Source organism: Euphorbia lathyris, chromosome 4, assembly GCF_963576675.1.
Source record: "Euphorbia lathyris chromosome 4, ddEupLath1.1, whole genome shotgun sequence".
In the NCBI taxonomy this organism is placed as follows: Eukaryota; Viridiplantae; Streptophyta; class Magnoliopsida; order Malpighiales; family Euphorbiaceae; genus Euphorbia; species Euphorbia lathyris.
In genome coordinates this window covers 53863852-53880915 of record NC_088913.1, presented here as the reverse complement: position 1 = coordinate 53880915, position 17064 = coordinate 53863852, and the positions used below count along the sequence as shown (strand labels likewise).

At 36.3% G+C, this 17064-nt stretch overlaps 2 protein-coding genes across 2 annotated transcripts; one reads left to right on the top strand and one right to left on the bottom strand.

Annotated features, from left to right (window-relative positions):
- Positions 1 to 4694: 4694 nt before the first annotated feature.
- LOC136225534 (ferric reduction oxidase 6-like) lies at positions 4695 to 8813 on the top strand. The gene is made up of 9 exons (XM_066013596.1): positions 4695 to 5261; positions 5346 to 5442; positions 6042 to 6251; positions 6322 to 6556; positions 6870 to 7203; positions 7290 to 7557; positions 7650 to 7899; positions 7977 to 8391; positions 8473 to 8813. The coding sequence occupies exons 1-9, from the start codon at positions 4967 to 4969 to the stop codon at positions 8640 to 8642; spliced, it is 2274 nt and encodes a 757-aa protein (XP_065869668.1). The 5' UTR covers positions 4695 to 4966; the 3' UTR covers positions 8643 to 8813.
- A 727-nt stretch (positions 8814 to 9540) lies between these two features.
- Positions 9541 to 11661, bottom strand: LOC136226655 (pentatricopeptide repeat-containing protein At5g04780, mitochondrial). The gene has a single exon (XM_066015267.1). It carries the CDS (start codon positions 11525 to 11527, stop codon positions 9644 to 9646), a length of 1884 nt encoding a protein of 627 aa, XP_065871339.1. The 5' UTR covers positions 11528 to 11661; the 3' UTR covers positions 9541 to 9643.
- Between the last annotated feature and the right edge of the window lie 5403 nt (positions 11662 to 17064).

The following is a 17064-nucleotide window of genomic DNA, read 5'->3' as shown; positions in this document are numbered from 1 at the left end:
TTTCTCTACGACCGAGTCAGAGTATATCGCAGCTGCGGAAGCAGCAAAGGAAGTGGTTTAGATTAGAAAGTTCATTACAGAACTTGGTGTGGTGCCTGACATTGTAAATTCCATTACACTGTATTGTAATAACAATGGAGCCATTGCGCAAGCAAAGGAACCACGGTCTCATAATGCATCCAAGCATTACCTAAAGCGATACCACATCGTAAGAGAGATTGTGGCTAGAGGAGATGTGAGAATAGAAAGAGTACCTACAGAGGACAACGTTGCAGATCCGTTGACAAAGCCCTTAACCCAGAGAGTACATGATCGTCATCTAACTTCTACTGGGATAAGTTTTAGAAACAATTGGCTTTAGTCCAAGTGGGAGTATGTTGGGGTTTAGTGTCCTATAGACAATTGTTCTAGGATACAAACTTAATGTAAATGAAGTGTTCTTTATATCATTTGTTTTAATGAGATATATGTTTCATAACTATATAAAGACAATCCCTTTTAAGCACTAAATAAAGTCTAATAAAAGGAAATCCGTAAGTTTGTTTAAAGTGATCATAAAGTGTTCATACAAGCATGAAGTGAGACTAAACTTTATGATAAACTAATAAACTTAAAACCACCCCAAGTCAAGTGATATGCCCAGACATATCACTGTTGAGACTTGCATGTAACAATGTCTTCTGTCCGACAGAAAGCTGATCTCACAAGCTTCATATATATAGATATCTGGACAGTTACGTGGATCCAATGAAAGGGAGTTCATTAGGATTGGGGATCTGATTTGAGATAACAGGATGGGTAGATTCATCCTTGGCACCTGTTCATCTCATTGGTATTAATAGGTATAACTAATCCTCAGACTCAAAGGAATGTTAATTGGTCATTCTGAATTACTGAATGTGAGACTTTGATCCTGTTGTAACACGATCCTTAACAGAGATGACTCTGGGGTGTGAACAGCAAAGGTTGGGTGTCATAGGAGGTAATTTCAGGATAGTTATACATTGGATTGAGCATTTATCACTCTCGATAAATGGGAGATACATCCAAGGATCGCTTGTGGAAGACTCGACTCTAAATCCTTGCAAGGTGATAGCTTAAGACTTGAAATACCGATTTCACTTAACCTATCTATTTGAGTTGACTCGACCTGTACAAGTAAAACGAACGTCTCGCTATATGTGACTTGACATCATCCATAGTCATAAGATTAAGTTCAAGGATGTAGTTGATAAAGGATCGAATTATACTGTAACTAATACGGAAAGGTTAACGACAGAATCAACATGTCTTCTTATGGCTCTGGGGGAATGATTACGGACTTGCTAATCACATACTCTGTACATCATTTCGTTATGCAAAGATTAAATATAATTCTTTGAAAATTAATTTAATAGTTGCATACGGCCAGAAGTAATAGGAACCTAATGGGTCACACATAAGACTTGGAACCTAAAAGAGAGATAGATGTTAATTAATTGATGGAAGCCCAATTGAGCCCAATAAGGCCCATGGACCATAAGGGGGGTCGAAATTCATGTATAATACATGAATGATTAATTTGATTTTAATCAATCCTAATTAGATTAGGATTATGAATTAAATTAATTAAAAGATAAATAAGTTAGGAGTTTTAATTAGATTATAATACTCATTTGGGTTCAAAAAAAAAATTAGATTATAATACTCCTATTATTATCCAATAAGGTTATTATTATTATCCTTAATATATTAGATATATAATGAGATAATAATTAGGAATTCTATTCCGAATTGAATTCCTATTCAGTAACCTAATTCTATCTAACTAGGGATTAGATACAAGAGATTATAAATACCCCTATATAGGAATTTCGGCCAACACACTAAAGGCTAACCCTAAGTGATTTTCGAAATCCATCCCTAAGAGCAAGAGAGAGAATTTCGACCCCCAATTTGAGGACGAGATTTTCCACGGCTTCCTTCCGATCAACTGATTTCATCTATTTCTTTTATCCTTGATCTTGTGTTGATTAATTAGAGGCAGTCTATTTTGGTTGCTACTCAACGGTTGATTATTTTGGTTGCTACTCAACGGTTGATTCTAACTTAATCTTCCTGTGTTTTTTATTTTGTGCTTGGGAACTGGGAGAAGAGTTGTGGGCACTTCATTAACAACGGTAGATTGATCATCAAAAGGTAATTCTTCTTATCCCTCTTTATATGAAATAACGATTAACGGATCCTAGGATTAATGGAAATAGGTTAAAAAATTTATATTTCCGTTGCTATACCTTAGCCTAATTTCCAACACCCACCAAATGAAAAAGTAAAACGATGAATGTAAAAAGAAAAAATAAAATTCCTAAAATTACAAACTGAAAAACATTCACATCACTCTCTCTTTATTTTGCATCCAATTTCCTATTGCAGCCATCGTCGAAGTCGTTGGTCCCGATTGTATTGTGCCCGACCAAATTAATCTCCTCCGTTTACTCGGTATTAAGGTAATCCTTTTTGGGTTATTTTCTTTGCTATTTTCTACTCTCAGTTTATTTAAGGTTTTTTTCTCTACCACATCCTCGCATTTCCATTTTTTTTGAAACTCTTTCTTTTTCAGAGCTTTATCATTTCTCAAACCGAGACACTAGAAGAGATCTGGTTATGAAGATTTGAGATTTTGATGATAACTAGAATTCCGATGGCTCGTTACCATACAGCTGGAGAGTCAAAGCCAAAGTGGGACTCTATGGGGAAACATAAGGTAATCATTGACTTATTAGAGGATTTTTTTTTTTTTTGTCCCCACACCCACACTCAATGGATCTCCATAATCCAAAAGAAAAATTAAATTACCTTAACCAATTAAATACTGATTTATACCTATATGATGTTATATTGTTATACTTCTTAATGATTTCTGGAGCAAAATATTAAAGAGCACCTAAGGTTTTGAAATTGGAAATTGTAGATATGTGGTTTTCTCGTTATTCTTAACATGGACTAATTTATTTGAAAGAATTGAAACAAGAACAAAGAGAGATAATTTTGTAGATGCTTAAAAAGTTAATTGATTATTCTTAATTATTTTTAGTATGTTGTAGTTGTTGAATTATGAATGCCTGCGGAGAATTCAAAAGGGTGAAGTCAAAATGGCATTAAGTAAGATGAAGTTGAAGAAAGCAGTAGGACCTGATGGCATCCCTATTGAGATTTGGAGATGTTTGGGAGAAAGAGGATTCGAATGGTTGACGACGTTCTTCAACAAAATTTGGAGAAACAATAAGATGCCATCAGAATGGAGGAAAAGTACCTTAATCCCTTTGTATAAGAACAAAGGCGATGTCCAAGATTGTGCCAACTATCGGGGAATCAAATTAATGAGTCACACTATGAAACTTTGGGAGCGAGTGATTGAACAAAGGCTAAGGAGGACGGTGAAGATCTCGGAAAACCAGTTTGGCTTTATGCCGGGAAGATCAACTATGGAAGCCATCCATCTAATGAGACAATTAATGGAGCACTATCGAAATAAGAAGAAAGACTTGCATATGGTTTTCATTGACTTGGAGAAAGCATATGATAAGGTACCAAGGGAAGTACTTTGGTGGGCCTTGATAAGGAAAGGCATTTCGCGGAAATATATTGACATCATAAAGGACATGTATGAGGGAGTATGCACGAGTGTACGTACTAGTGTTGGGAAGACTGAAGAGTTTCCTATTACGATTGGAGTGCATCAAGGTTCCGCACTAAGCCCATTTCTTTTTGCCATCGTTATGGATGAACTAACAAGTTCACTTCAAGATGGTATACCATGGTGCATGCTGTTTGCAGATGATATTGTGTTGGTTGAGGAGACGAAAGAAGGAGTGGAGATGAAGTTGGAACTATGGAGGCAAACTCTAGAATCTAGAGGCTTTAAGTTGAGTCGAAGTAAGACAGAATATTTGGAGTGTAAGTTTAGCGGCCGTAGGAGTAGGGAGGCAGGGACAATCATCCTAGATGGGAGAGTTGTTCAGGCCTCGGATTGCTTCCGGTATTTAGGATCTATTATCCAAACGGATGGAGAAGTAGATGGAGATGTTGCTCATAGGATTAAAGCTGGTTGGTCGAAGTGGAAGAGTGCTACGGGTTTCCTTTGTGATCCCGGCATGCCTAATAGATTGAAGGGAAAATTCTACCGGACGGCAATTAGACCAGCATTGTTATATGGTACGGAGTGTTGGGCAGTGAAACACTGCCACATCCATAAGATGTCGGTGGCGGAGATGCGTATGTTGAGATGGATGTGTGGTCACACGAGAAAGGACCGGGTGCGTAATGAAATAATTAGGACAAAAGTAGGGGTCACATCTATTGAGAATAAAATGAGAGAAAACCGACTAAGGTGGTTTGGCCATGTGAGACGTAGAGCGCTTGATGCGCCGGTTAGGAGAACCGAAGAGTGGCAAAGGGATGTAGTGGTGAGGGGTAGGGGAAGACCTAAGCAAACTTGGAGGAGGGTGATCGAGAGTGATATGAGTTTATTGGGAATTGAGGAAAATATGGTAGTGGATAGGACGGAGTGGAGGGAGCGAATCTGTGTCGCTGACACGACTTGATTTTCACGGTTTTATATGATGGTTCATGTTAGCCGACCCCGAATCATTTCGGGACTAAGGCTTTGTTGTTGTTGTTGTTGTAGTAGTTGTTGAATGGAGGAAAACAGATTCATTATGAATTAAGGCACCTCAAATAGTTTGGATTAAAGCAAAATTGAGTTAAGTTGAACTCAGTATTTTTCCGCAAATAAAAAGAAGACATATTTTTAGGTTTTATTGGAGGTGAAATTAATAAAAAGTAGCAGCCCCAAACTTGGAGTAGTTAATGATGGAAGATGGAGACTGTCAGTGGCACTTGATTTTCAAATTTCCGTTGGCATCTAACAATTTGATACTCGTCTGCTTTTCTTTTATAGTCTTTCCTACCAACTTTTTGATTGATTATGATGACCGTCGGTTATAACCTATTTAAACAAAACCAACCTCTAATGCATGCACCACACTTTCATTTATACAAAATGGACCAAAACTCAAATGCACAACAGCTTCTCCTTTCTACTACTAATAGAAATGTGAAAAACACTACTACTATTCTACTCAAATGGGTTATGAAGATTATGATGTTTCTATTTTTCATTTTGTGGATTGCTATTATCTTTATATACCCACTTGAATCTGCTGTAGCATGGATTAAATACTGGACTGATGCTACTTCTTCTTCTTTTCTTGGATTCACAGGTTTGCTTTTTATTTCCACTTTCTTCCTTTCTTTTTAAACATAAATTACCTAAATAAATTCTTCATTTTTTTGTTTGTTTGCAGGGAGTACTTTTGTTTTATTCAGTGGACCTATCATTGCCATTTCAATACTTTCCCTTCTATACCTTTCACTTAACTCCCACCAAGAGGACCTCAAAGAGTAGGCTAATTTAATATCAATAATCAACCTTCTATAAGGGATAACATCCAACTTTCAGGATTTTATTGCTAACATCCTCTATTGAAATGGCAATAGCAGGGTGTTTGCAGTGGCGGATCCAGCCTAGAGCCCGGGGGGCCGAAGCCCCCGGCCATCGGCTCCGTCCTTGAGTACCGTTAGTTTTGTCTCGTGTAGCCCCCAAATATTAGTATATATTTAACCTATGTAGTATTATCTCAACAGTTTAAAGTAGTTGAGTTGGTTAAGAGTCTTGTTTTAAGGTGAGAGGTCATGGGTTCAAACCACACCAAGCTAACATACAAAAAAACCATAAAGTTTAAGTGTGCTAGAAGAAGGTTAAAAAAATTTGTCCAGCCCTAACAGGCTGGACTTCGAAAATGAGGTGAGAGGTCATGGGTTCAAACCAAATTTCACTTTATCATTGTTGGGAAAGTTTAGATCTATCACTAATATCCATAATGTCTTCCATAAAAATAATAGCCTGCAAATTTGGACATTATTTCTATATAGAATAAAAAGAAGTTCATTTAACTTGTTTGATTTCATAAATAAACAGTGGAAGGGTGATTGTGTGGCAGGAGGAGTAGAAAAGTAGAAAAAGCGAGGGCAAGGTATAAGTTGTGGACGTTCCCGGTTGTTGTGGGAGGACCTTTAGGTGTGGTTTCAGCAGCAGAATTGATTGGAATTGGAGTGTTTGGAGTATTTGTAATTTGGGTTGCTGGTGTTTATGTGGTTCAGAAGCTTAGTGTTCTATTTGTTAATCCTGATTATACTACTTATGAAAGATGGTACGTAATGTATTCCTTCTTCTTTCTCTTCTCTTCTCTTGTATAATTAATGATGGATTTGAAATAACAGGTCATGGGTATTCCGAATGTCCGGACGAGGGTGTGGATTGACTGGGATCTTTTGTTTATCATTTATGTTTATTCCAGTAGCAAGAGGATCTTCTCTTCTTCGACTCCTAAATATCTCTTCAATGCATGCTATTCGATACCATATCTGGCTTGCTCATCTCTGCATGTGCCTCTTCACTTCCCATGGATTCCTTTACCTCATTGGATGGTTCATGTCTGGCGAAATTCCTTCTGAAGTAACTTTCTTCACTTTCTTGATACACTAGTAGCCCCTGAATTTGGACTGGATGGGACTTTTTGAGCCAAGCTCAGGGGATACTGATGTATTAAACCTTCTATGTTAGTAAAATTCAAACTTGAAGGGTTCATGGGACATAATAAAAAGTAAGAACAACATTGAGGGGCATAATCCTTGGTTTTGAGCTCTTAATTGTTTATATATAAACCTGGACTTTCAATCCTTAAAGTGGTCTAATCAAAGTGTGTGCGTTTATAAAAAAAATCATGCATTAGAACAAGGAGAGTGATGAACATTGTTGGTTTTTACAGCTAATATCATGGACGCCTACAAATGGAGCAAATCTTGCAGGAATCATAAACATCTTCTTTGGATGGACAATTTGGATAACATCACTTCCTTTTGTTAGGCAGAAGAATTTCGAGCTCTTCTATTACACTCATCACCTATATATAATCTTCATCATCTTCTTGGCTATGCATGTCGGTAACTTTTTTTTCTGCATAGTTGCTGGACCTATTTTTCTTTTTATCATTGATCGTTTTCTCCGCTTCTGCCAATCTCGACACACTGTCCATGTAATATCAACAACATCTTTTCCTTGTGGAGTTGTTCAACTAGTCATGTCAACACCTCAAACTAAAAGTATGTACTTCCATAAATCAATCTCTTCTCTTATGACTTTTCTCTTTTCAATTCTATATCATGCTTTTTTGTTCATGTTTGTGCAGGTCTAAATTATAATGCACTTAGCACTATTTTCCTTCAGATTAAGGAATTGTCTTTGCTGCAGTGGCACCCTTTTAGCGTGTCAAATACTCGTCTAGATGGTAAAAACCGTCTATCTGTTCTCATAAAAACTTGTGGGAATTGGACATCGCAATTTGAAGACCACGCACTCAATTTTAAAGTAGCAAAGCAACTCAGACTGCATGACTCTACCAGGCTCACTGCTGCTGTTGAAGGCCCTTACGGATCCGAATCATCCGTTCATTTAATGTACGTACGTTCATTCATATGTTAATCAAGCAAATTCTAGGCTACTGTTTTAATTCAAAAACAACAAGTCTAAAATGGATTTGTACATACAGGTATGAGCATCTTATTTTAGTAGGTGGAGGAATTGGGATTTCTCCATTTATTGCTGTGTTGAGCGACGTTATTCATCGTATTCAACTAGGGGAACCATGTCTACCGAGGAATATCTTTCTTGTTTGGGCTGTCAAAACATCGGATCAACTTTCTCTTCTTTCCACAATTGATGACATTCCTGCAATTCCTTCTCATGACTTGAATCTTCAAATTCTTATTTATGTTACTCGACAGTCACAACCTCCATCTGTAAGTTATTCCATTTCAACTCTTACATTAATCATGTTCATAAGGTGTTAATAATGTCCATTTCAAACTAAATGCAGGAAAATGTTGTGGTTGAGAAGCCAATAACGTGTTGTATCGGTGGTGGAAATTCGATATCAGTTCTAGCAAGTACAGGGAATAAGACATGGTTTGCAGCATATGTGATATCATCAAGCGTTGGATTAATAGTATTAATAAGTATAGTAAACCTTTTATATATAAAACCTAGTGAAATAGTTAATTGGTGGTTTCAAGGGCTTCTTCTAGTAGCATGCATGGTGGCTAGTGTTTTACTCTTTGGTGGTGCCGCTATTCGTCTATGGCACACCTCAAACTCACACAAGGATACACATATTCAACAAATCATCGATGAGGAAAGCACCCAATTATCTACTGATCATAAAATGGATTCATTTCTAAACTATTTTGGTAGCTCAACAATTATTCACTATGCTTCAAGACCCAACTTCAAAGGTATTCCTTCCTACCTAGATTCATTTCAATATTAAGTTAAAAAGACATTAATTAATTAACTTCTTTTATTTTTGGGTGCAGAAATATTTGGATCAATTTCAAAGCTTTGGGGGTATGTTGATGTGGGTGTAATTGTATGTGGTCCTCAATCTCTTGAGAAAAGTGTTGCTACAGAATGCAGATCCCTTAACATTACAAGACAATCTGATGACCCCATTTTCCACTTCAATACCCAGACTTTCAGTTTCTAGATATATAATATATATCTTTCTTGTAATTGTTTAGTTTAGTCTCTAATTGTTAAGTAGATTAGTTTTAGAGTTTAAGTGGCACATGTTGAGCAACGTGATTCTTGTACTAAAGCTAGGATAAATAACTTTCCCTCGGAGTGATCTATACACTATTCATTTTTCTTTCTTCTACATTCAATAGAGTCTAGAATTTTCTTCAATCTTCTTTCAATTTTGATACCACAGCAAAACCATTTTCGCATTTCATCAAGGTTTCTTTTCTGATCAACAGCAAAATTCTTGTTATCTTGTTATGATCGATCAATTGGTCGAAAGACCATGATCGAATGGTTTGAGCAGATATTGTTGAAGGATATCACTGTCTAATAGAGATACATGAAGGCGTTTCCGGTTCTTACCAATTAGTCAAAACCTTGGCGCGTAAAGCTCACTTGCAAGGTCTATATTGGCCAAAGATAGATGCTGATTCTATAGACTTGGTTAAAAAAATGCTCTAGTTGCAAACTCTCATAACGCTCCATTGGCTGGGTTTAAGGGGATAATATTGCCATGATCATTCGCTCTTTGAGGAATTGACATCTTAGGCCCATTCCCACAGGCTACTGGGGAAAGTTTGTCATTGTCACTATCGACTATTTCACCAAATGCATAGAAGCAGAAGTTCTAGCAACTATGACCACCACAAAGGTCTTATATTTTTCTATGCAACCATGTACTCACCAGATATGATTTTCCCCATTTACTTCTTACAGATCATAACGTCACCAATTTGACTCGGGTTCCCTTCAAGGATTTCTGTAAGACATGGGGCATAAACTTACAATTCACATCTGTGCCTCACTCTCAATCTAACAATAGTATATAAGTAGTATAGACATAACAATAGTATTTAGCAAGACTTTAAAATGTATACCAGAGTAAATATATAATAATAATATAAGCAAACGTATAAAAATGCAAGCACGAAAAGAAAATAAAGGTTGAAGAGTAAACTATAGCAATTACCAGAAGTCCCGGCAAGAGCAACATCCATTTCTAAAATGATGAAACCGATTTACATCCCTAACAATAATTTCCCTCCTAGTAATGCTTGATGCAAGCTTCATAAAAGAATGGCAATCCCCACATATCTGTAGATTCTTCATAATCCTGATAGGTACAGTTGGAGGTAAGCACATCAGTCCAAACACAAGTGCTAGCTTCTCACTATGCTGCCTTAGAAGTTCTCTTTTCCTGTCTTCATCCACATAATGAAGCTCATACTCTGTCTCACACTTATATCCTAATTTCTCCATCTCTTCCAGCAACTTATCCAACTCTACGTAAATATCAGCAGTTCTAGGATGCATCTGCTCTCCAGCCATAAATGTATGAACTGTGTTCTTAATTTCAATCCAACTCTTTCCCTTCTCTTTCCTCACTTCATTTTCCTTCATAAGCTTTCTTGTTTTTGCAACTTCCTTCCACTTTTCACTTGCAGCATATGCATTTGACAACAAAACATAGTTTCCAGCATTATCAGGTTCCATCTCAAACAGGATCTTAGCTGCTGTCTCAGCCAATTCTAGACTCCTATGATTCCTGCAAGATGCCAAAACAGATCCCCACATGGAAGCAGTAGCCGGAAAGGGCATATTCTTCATCAACTCATGAGCTTCATTTGTTAGCCCTGCTCTATAAAGAATATCAACCATGCAAGAATAGTGAACCACATTCGGCAATATGTTGTGTTGTGTTCTCATAAGATTGAAATAGCTTCTTCCGGTGTCAACAAGACCGGAGTGACTACAAGCAGATAATATGGCAACATATGTTACTTCGTCTGGGCGCAGACCTACCTGCTGCATTTTCTCAAACAAAATCATAACTTCTAGAGAGTGAGAATGTTTAGCAAATGCAGAAATCATGACATTCCATAAAACAAGATTCGTCCCCTCAGCGTCTACAAAAGTAGCATAAGCCTCTTTGACACTACCACATTTTGCATACATGTCAGCAAGAGATGATGCCACATAATTGTTTGAGGCAAACCCAGATTTACAAACAATTGAATGCAATTGTTTCCCTTCAATTAAAGTTGCTAAACCTGCACAAGCACTAATAACTGAAGAAATTATAAAGTGGTTACATAACAGGCCAAGTGGTTGAGCTTCTGAGGAAAAAACCAAAGCCAAAGCCTCCTCAAAAAGCTCATTTTTAACATACCCTGCAACCATAGAACTCCAAGTAACATCACTCCTCTCTGGAATACTTTCAAAAATACGGATGGCGTCCTGTATTAAACCAGTTTTGGCATAAAAGTCAAGCAATGCAGTGCCTACGAAAGAATTTGTATCCACTAATGCCTTAACAGCAGAAGCATGCAATTGTTTACATACATAAGAATCCTTTTTAGCAGAAGAAGCACAAACAACACTTGTTAGCGTGAATTCAGTAAATGGATTTCCTTCTCTTTGCATTTCCAAGAAAAGCAAGAGAGCCTTTTGCTCCTCTCCGTTTTTGGCATACGCAGTAATCATGGTATTCCATGAAACCAGAGTTCTGTCAGGCATTTGATCAAACAGTTTGCGAGCAGAATCAAGCAACTCAGTTTTGGCATACATATTGATAAGCATATTTGATGTTAGAGTGTCTGATTTTAGCCCAAAAAGTGTAATAACTTGTGCGTGGCAAGCCTTCCCTTTGATGGGTTGTCGTCCTTTTGCACATAATTGTATGAGAGAATGCAGAAATGGTAACAGTTTGGTACCCGTATGTCTCCCATTGCCATTTTGCAGTGTTAAGACTAGTTTGGAATTGGAAGTACAAGTTGAAGTTGTGATTGAAATATAACGAGTTTGAATTACTCTATATCTGTGCCTGCTCAAGCCTTTCAGATTGTTCATACAATTAATCCGTCAACGCTCACGGATCTTGGAAAGGACAAATGATCATACAACTCGTCACCAACTACTCTTCAGTATCAACTGCTAGAGACGAAGGGATCAAATTTTAAAAAAAAAATTAAATATAAATACATTAAATAAAAAAAGTTTTACAGTATTAAAAAATTTCACAGATTCGAAACAAAATGTGAATTTGATAGCTAATAGTTGTATACTGTATTTGTTACGGTAACTATATGAATAACTTAACAACTATTGCACATAATTTACAAAATTGAATAATATAATCTGTTGGAAATATTTGATATATAATCCATCCATATTAGAAATGGATTGGATATAGGTTAAATTGGTAATTAATATTAATGTATAGATTATGGTTATAAATAAATAGTCACATCTTATAATTTAACTTTAACGAAAGAAGATAAGAGAGAGCTCAATAGCCTTTTTATTCTTCCTCCTTGTGTCATTCACCTTCTCTGTCTCAATGACGGCTTTTTAAAGGTGGCAACGGAACAGAAATTCTGCGAAAATCATGAAGATCCAAACCAAATAGAAAGTAAAATCACCGAATTATTTAGGGTAATGGTGGGAGCGGGCAGATTCTCGGCAGATGCCAAAGCATTGATAGCAACTTTCAGGCTAGAGAAGAAGCGCTCAGCCCATCTCGTTGGAAGTTACTGCTCCGAACCGTGGAGATTCTTGCCCCACTCTTGGAAAAAAACTTCCCTAAAGTTCCCAAAAAAATCTTCGAAAATATATAATTAAAATTATATATGTAAAATAAATATTATATAATGTACCTAAAAGAAATATTAGGTATAAGTAATGCAATTGTTTCCAAATTAGTTATGCATTAGTAAATATTATTAATTCCATTGTTTCTAAATTTGTCAAAATATTACATAATGCATTAGTAAAGCTATTGTTTCCAAATTAGTAATGCATTATAATGCTATTGTTTCTAAATTTGTTAAAAAGGATTAGTAATATAAGTTACTTATGGTAATTAATTTTTTTTAACCTTTTTTTAAGGTGATGGGGATTCCTCGTCATCTTTGGGGACGGGGCAAGTATGGAGACAAAAAAGCCTCGAACCTTGTTTTGGAACTTCTCTGAAATTGTCCTCGAAAGTATTAGGGACAGAATGAGAAGTGCATCCCCACCCTGCCTCGTTGTCGCCCCTACTGCTCTTAGTTCGTGGATCTATATTGTATTCTCCCAATCTCACATAGTTGATTCGTGACTGGTAGCACGAAGATCGTAGTTTTCGTTCTTCCGCTGCAATCAACTCAATGGGTTTATGTACTACAAGAAGTAACTCGATAACATGTATTTGTATTCGTTTATATATGTGATATAAACGTTCATTGGTATCAGAGCCACAAATCTCATGTTCTGTCAATTTTGATCCACGGATATGAAAAATACGTAGTTTTGCATGCTACAACTAATATATGTATTAGATCTGTGATAATGGGGCATGTATATGTGTTTTTTGGACTAGTTTTTTTAAAAAAAAAGCACTAAAATCGCATAAAAACGATATGTTTTTGCGATTTAGGATTTCTGATTCGGAATAATGCAGTTCTAGTCTCACTAAAGAGTAACTAACGGGGGGAAGGCGGCAGGTGTATCATATGCACCGCCTATTGCTCCCATGCGCCAGGGAATAGTCTCTCGCCACATGTCGCATGTGCGTTGCACACTCCAATCACATAGTGGCACATGGTTTTATCCCACCAATAAGAGCACGCTGTGTGTGGCGCGCGCACTGACCACCTCGCCGGCGCATGGCGGCACGTGGGTGGTTCAAATGGCAGTTCCTATTTTTACAATTTTTCTAATTTCCTATTGTATTTAATTTAATTTTTAGGTAGATAAAATATATTTTTTTTTAATATTTTAAAATCATTTTAAATTCAAAGAAAATGTTTTTAATTATCCATGAATTAAATTCATAAAAAATTCTAGAAAATTATTGGAGCAATTTTTAGTGGAACTTGAATTGAGTAAAATACGTTGATCAATAAAAATATCTATATACATACGTTAATCTTTTTTTATTTATAAAAGATATTTATATATGCACGTTAAATTTTAAATTATTTGTAATATGGTACGATAATTAGAAAAATAATTTGAATTTCATATATTGCTCGTTTTTTCTTAGTAGTTAGCAAAAATTCGAAACTTGAAAAAAAAATTGAAAATTATAAAGTGAAACAAACTATCAGATGAGATAATTTTGAAGCAATAAGTGTTTCAAAATAACTCAAAATGTAAAACTAGATGATGTAGTGCATCTAGGCCGATGATCTTGCTATATGGCAAGATCAAAGACTTTTTCTTTAATATGTTGAAGAAATCCATTCAAGCACTAGTGCACATACACTTTGTAATTTCATACTGATTCAAAAGTAAAAAAAAAATCATTATGAACAAGTAGTAATTAGATTTGTGAAATCGTTGGGTGATTAATAAGTTATAGCTCCCCTCGACCTATCTCGCATGACATTTAAACCATAGAAAACTTATGTGTGCACTTTGTTACAAACATAAGTTTATTCATTTCCCGGTGGGTTTACACAACAAGGTCCATATGTTGATCTTGGTTAAGGTAAATGTCATTAATTAGTTAATAACATTAACAAACTTTATCAGTTAGTTTGATTTGTGAAGAATTTTACTTTAGAAACCTTTAGTTAGTTTCTTAAAGTTGTTATTATTGCTTACTTGTGTTTTTAATATGGTTTATTATCTATACACTACGCCAAAACCCCCTTCAGACGACGGTTAGAAACCGTCGTCCCGCGAGATATAAATCTGTCACAGGGCTCGATGTCGTCTATTGCACCTTCAGACGACGGTTAGGTTCTGTCATTTGAAGATACTATACATGACATCAGTCTAGTGTCGTACTGTCATATGAACATTGTTACGATGCATCTTTTTATTTATTAACGTCACTTTTAATGTCATCACATGACATACTAATAATTAAAAATGTCAAATCGCTATATGGGAAATTGGCATATTGGTATTCGCGGTGATATTTTTTATAATAATTTTTATCGTAGTAACTTGTATCAGATGGTATAGGTCTTAATCAATCATGTCAAGAGATTTATTTTAGATGACAGATTCTTTTAATTTAATGTCTTTTTATTGTTGTTTAGATGATATTTTTTTAAACGTAAATGTCACTCCTTGCCTTCTTCTGCGAATGATTCTAGAAATGAACAATAATTATCAAATGAACAAGAATTTCTGTATATCAATGATTTTAATTTTATTGGAGACTAATGCTCATAATCTGTTTACATTTGAACTACACAAATAATTGAATGAATGTAGGGTAAAAAAATAAGCAATTAATGTACATCTCTAAATCTGTATATATAGTCAGAGGCGTGGTGGTGTTGATTGGAAAGCCAAATCCAACTTGAACTGAAGCATATCTAAGTCATCATCTCCTAGAATCCCCAAAGTCTTGATATCTGCAAAACCAATTGATGATGCTCATTAATTACATACCGTATACAGATAGACCTAATTAATCTCCTTTTACCCTTTCTCCATTCTGAGACCCTTCACTTACCCACCCACATTATAAATAGGAAGCATTTACCAATTCTCAATAGTCACCCAGGGCAACCTAACACTATACTTACAGTTTGTTATTTCGAGCATTGATAGACTTGTAAGGAACCTCTATCGTAATGTTGAGTTTCAGATTGACCAACTCCGATATGAGGCACCCAGGTGGCTTGTCAATATATATGGTCCTGACCGGCGGCAATGGACTACCGTGATGAATGGCCCTCCAAACACCCCTTATGAAGGAGGTGTATTCATAGTCGACATGGAATTCCCTGTCGATTTCCCCTCCACACTTCCAGTTGTAAGAACATGCATAAACTTGTTAACACACATAAATCAGTTCATATCTTTGTAAATACACTCATGATATTACTATTGTTCACAGGTCATATTCAGGACTAAAATTTGCCATCCTAATATCGGTCCCTTGGGGCATGTTTCTATGCTCCAGCTACTTGATCGCCCTGCCCATAGTATTTCCACGGTAAGATGTAAATCTATGTATTTTTTACCCGTAAATTTATCTATTCATGTTTGGGGTCTAGTTTATCTACTCATGTTTAGGGTCTAATTTAATTTATCTATGCATTTTATAGCTGCTGTGGAATATTTATGGACTGCTGGTAGAGCCCTTCATTGAGGGGCCATTTCTTGGCCGAGAGCGAATTGCTGAACGATACATCAGCAACAGGGCAGGTTACGTAGCAACTACTAAGAGATGGACTGAAGAGTATACAGTGGATATATGATGTGCAAATAGCAAGCAAGGGGGGCATTATGATGTGACGTACGAATAGCGTACAAGGGGGGCGTGATGTGCAAATAGCAAGGAAATTTGGATGTTGGGCAACCATTGAGTTAGATGGTGTGGACTACTGGATGGACATAGAGCCAATCTTGAAGAACAGAATGATTACTGATTACAAATGTACTTGGTAATCAATCTGATCTTCAATGTTGGCTCCATGCCCCTCCAGTATTCGACGCCATTTAACTCTAATGGTTCCCCATCATCCCGATATCCTTATTTACCATCTGCACATTCTTGAAGAAAGGAGATTTGGATGCCAAAGAAACACTGAGCTGGATGGTGTGGACTACTGGATGGGCATAGAGCCATTCTTGAAGAACAGAATGATTACTGATTACAAATGTACTTGGTAATCAATCTGATCTTCAATGTTGGCTCCATGCCCCTCCAGTACTCCACTCCATCCATCCAGCTCCAGTGTTTCTTTAGCATCAAAATCTCCTTTCTAATTGCGCATCACGCCCCCCTTGTACGCTATTCGCACGTCACATCATAATTCCCCCCTTGCACGCTATCCCTTTTTGATAGGCAATACAAAGTAGACAACTTATTCAAGTAGACATATATATGTATATTCAAGTGGATCATAACATACTATAACAAAGTAGTCAATTTATTCGTTTATGTCTATTAAATTGAATCAGTTCTACTTCCTAACACATAACATGCTAAATTGATATGAAACTTATGTCTATTCCTGAATCAGTTACTTCATAAACAGAACATAAAACAAGCCAACATGCTTCATACATAGACACATAACATGCTAAATTGACATGAAACATATGTCTCATCAGCATAACTCATATTAAAATAGAAAAGAATCAGGCAAGTTCGTCATTTTCAGCTTTAAGAGTATGCATGATCAGCTACCTTCCTAAACATAATATCAAGTTCATAACTTATGCTGATAGAATCGAAAACCCATCAACATCCTGAATGGTTTCAATCAGATAACAAGCCAAGTGGAAGGTATATTGTAAACTTATCTCATCACCATCCTGAATGGTTTCATAACATTTTCAGCTTTAAGAGTATGCCTAACATGTTATAACAAATAGACAACTTATTCGTGCATGTCTAAAACTTGTTCTCATAGCATCATAAAGCCACCACTATG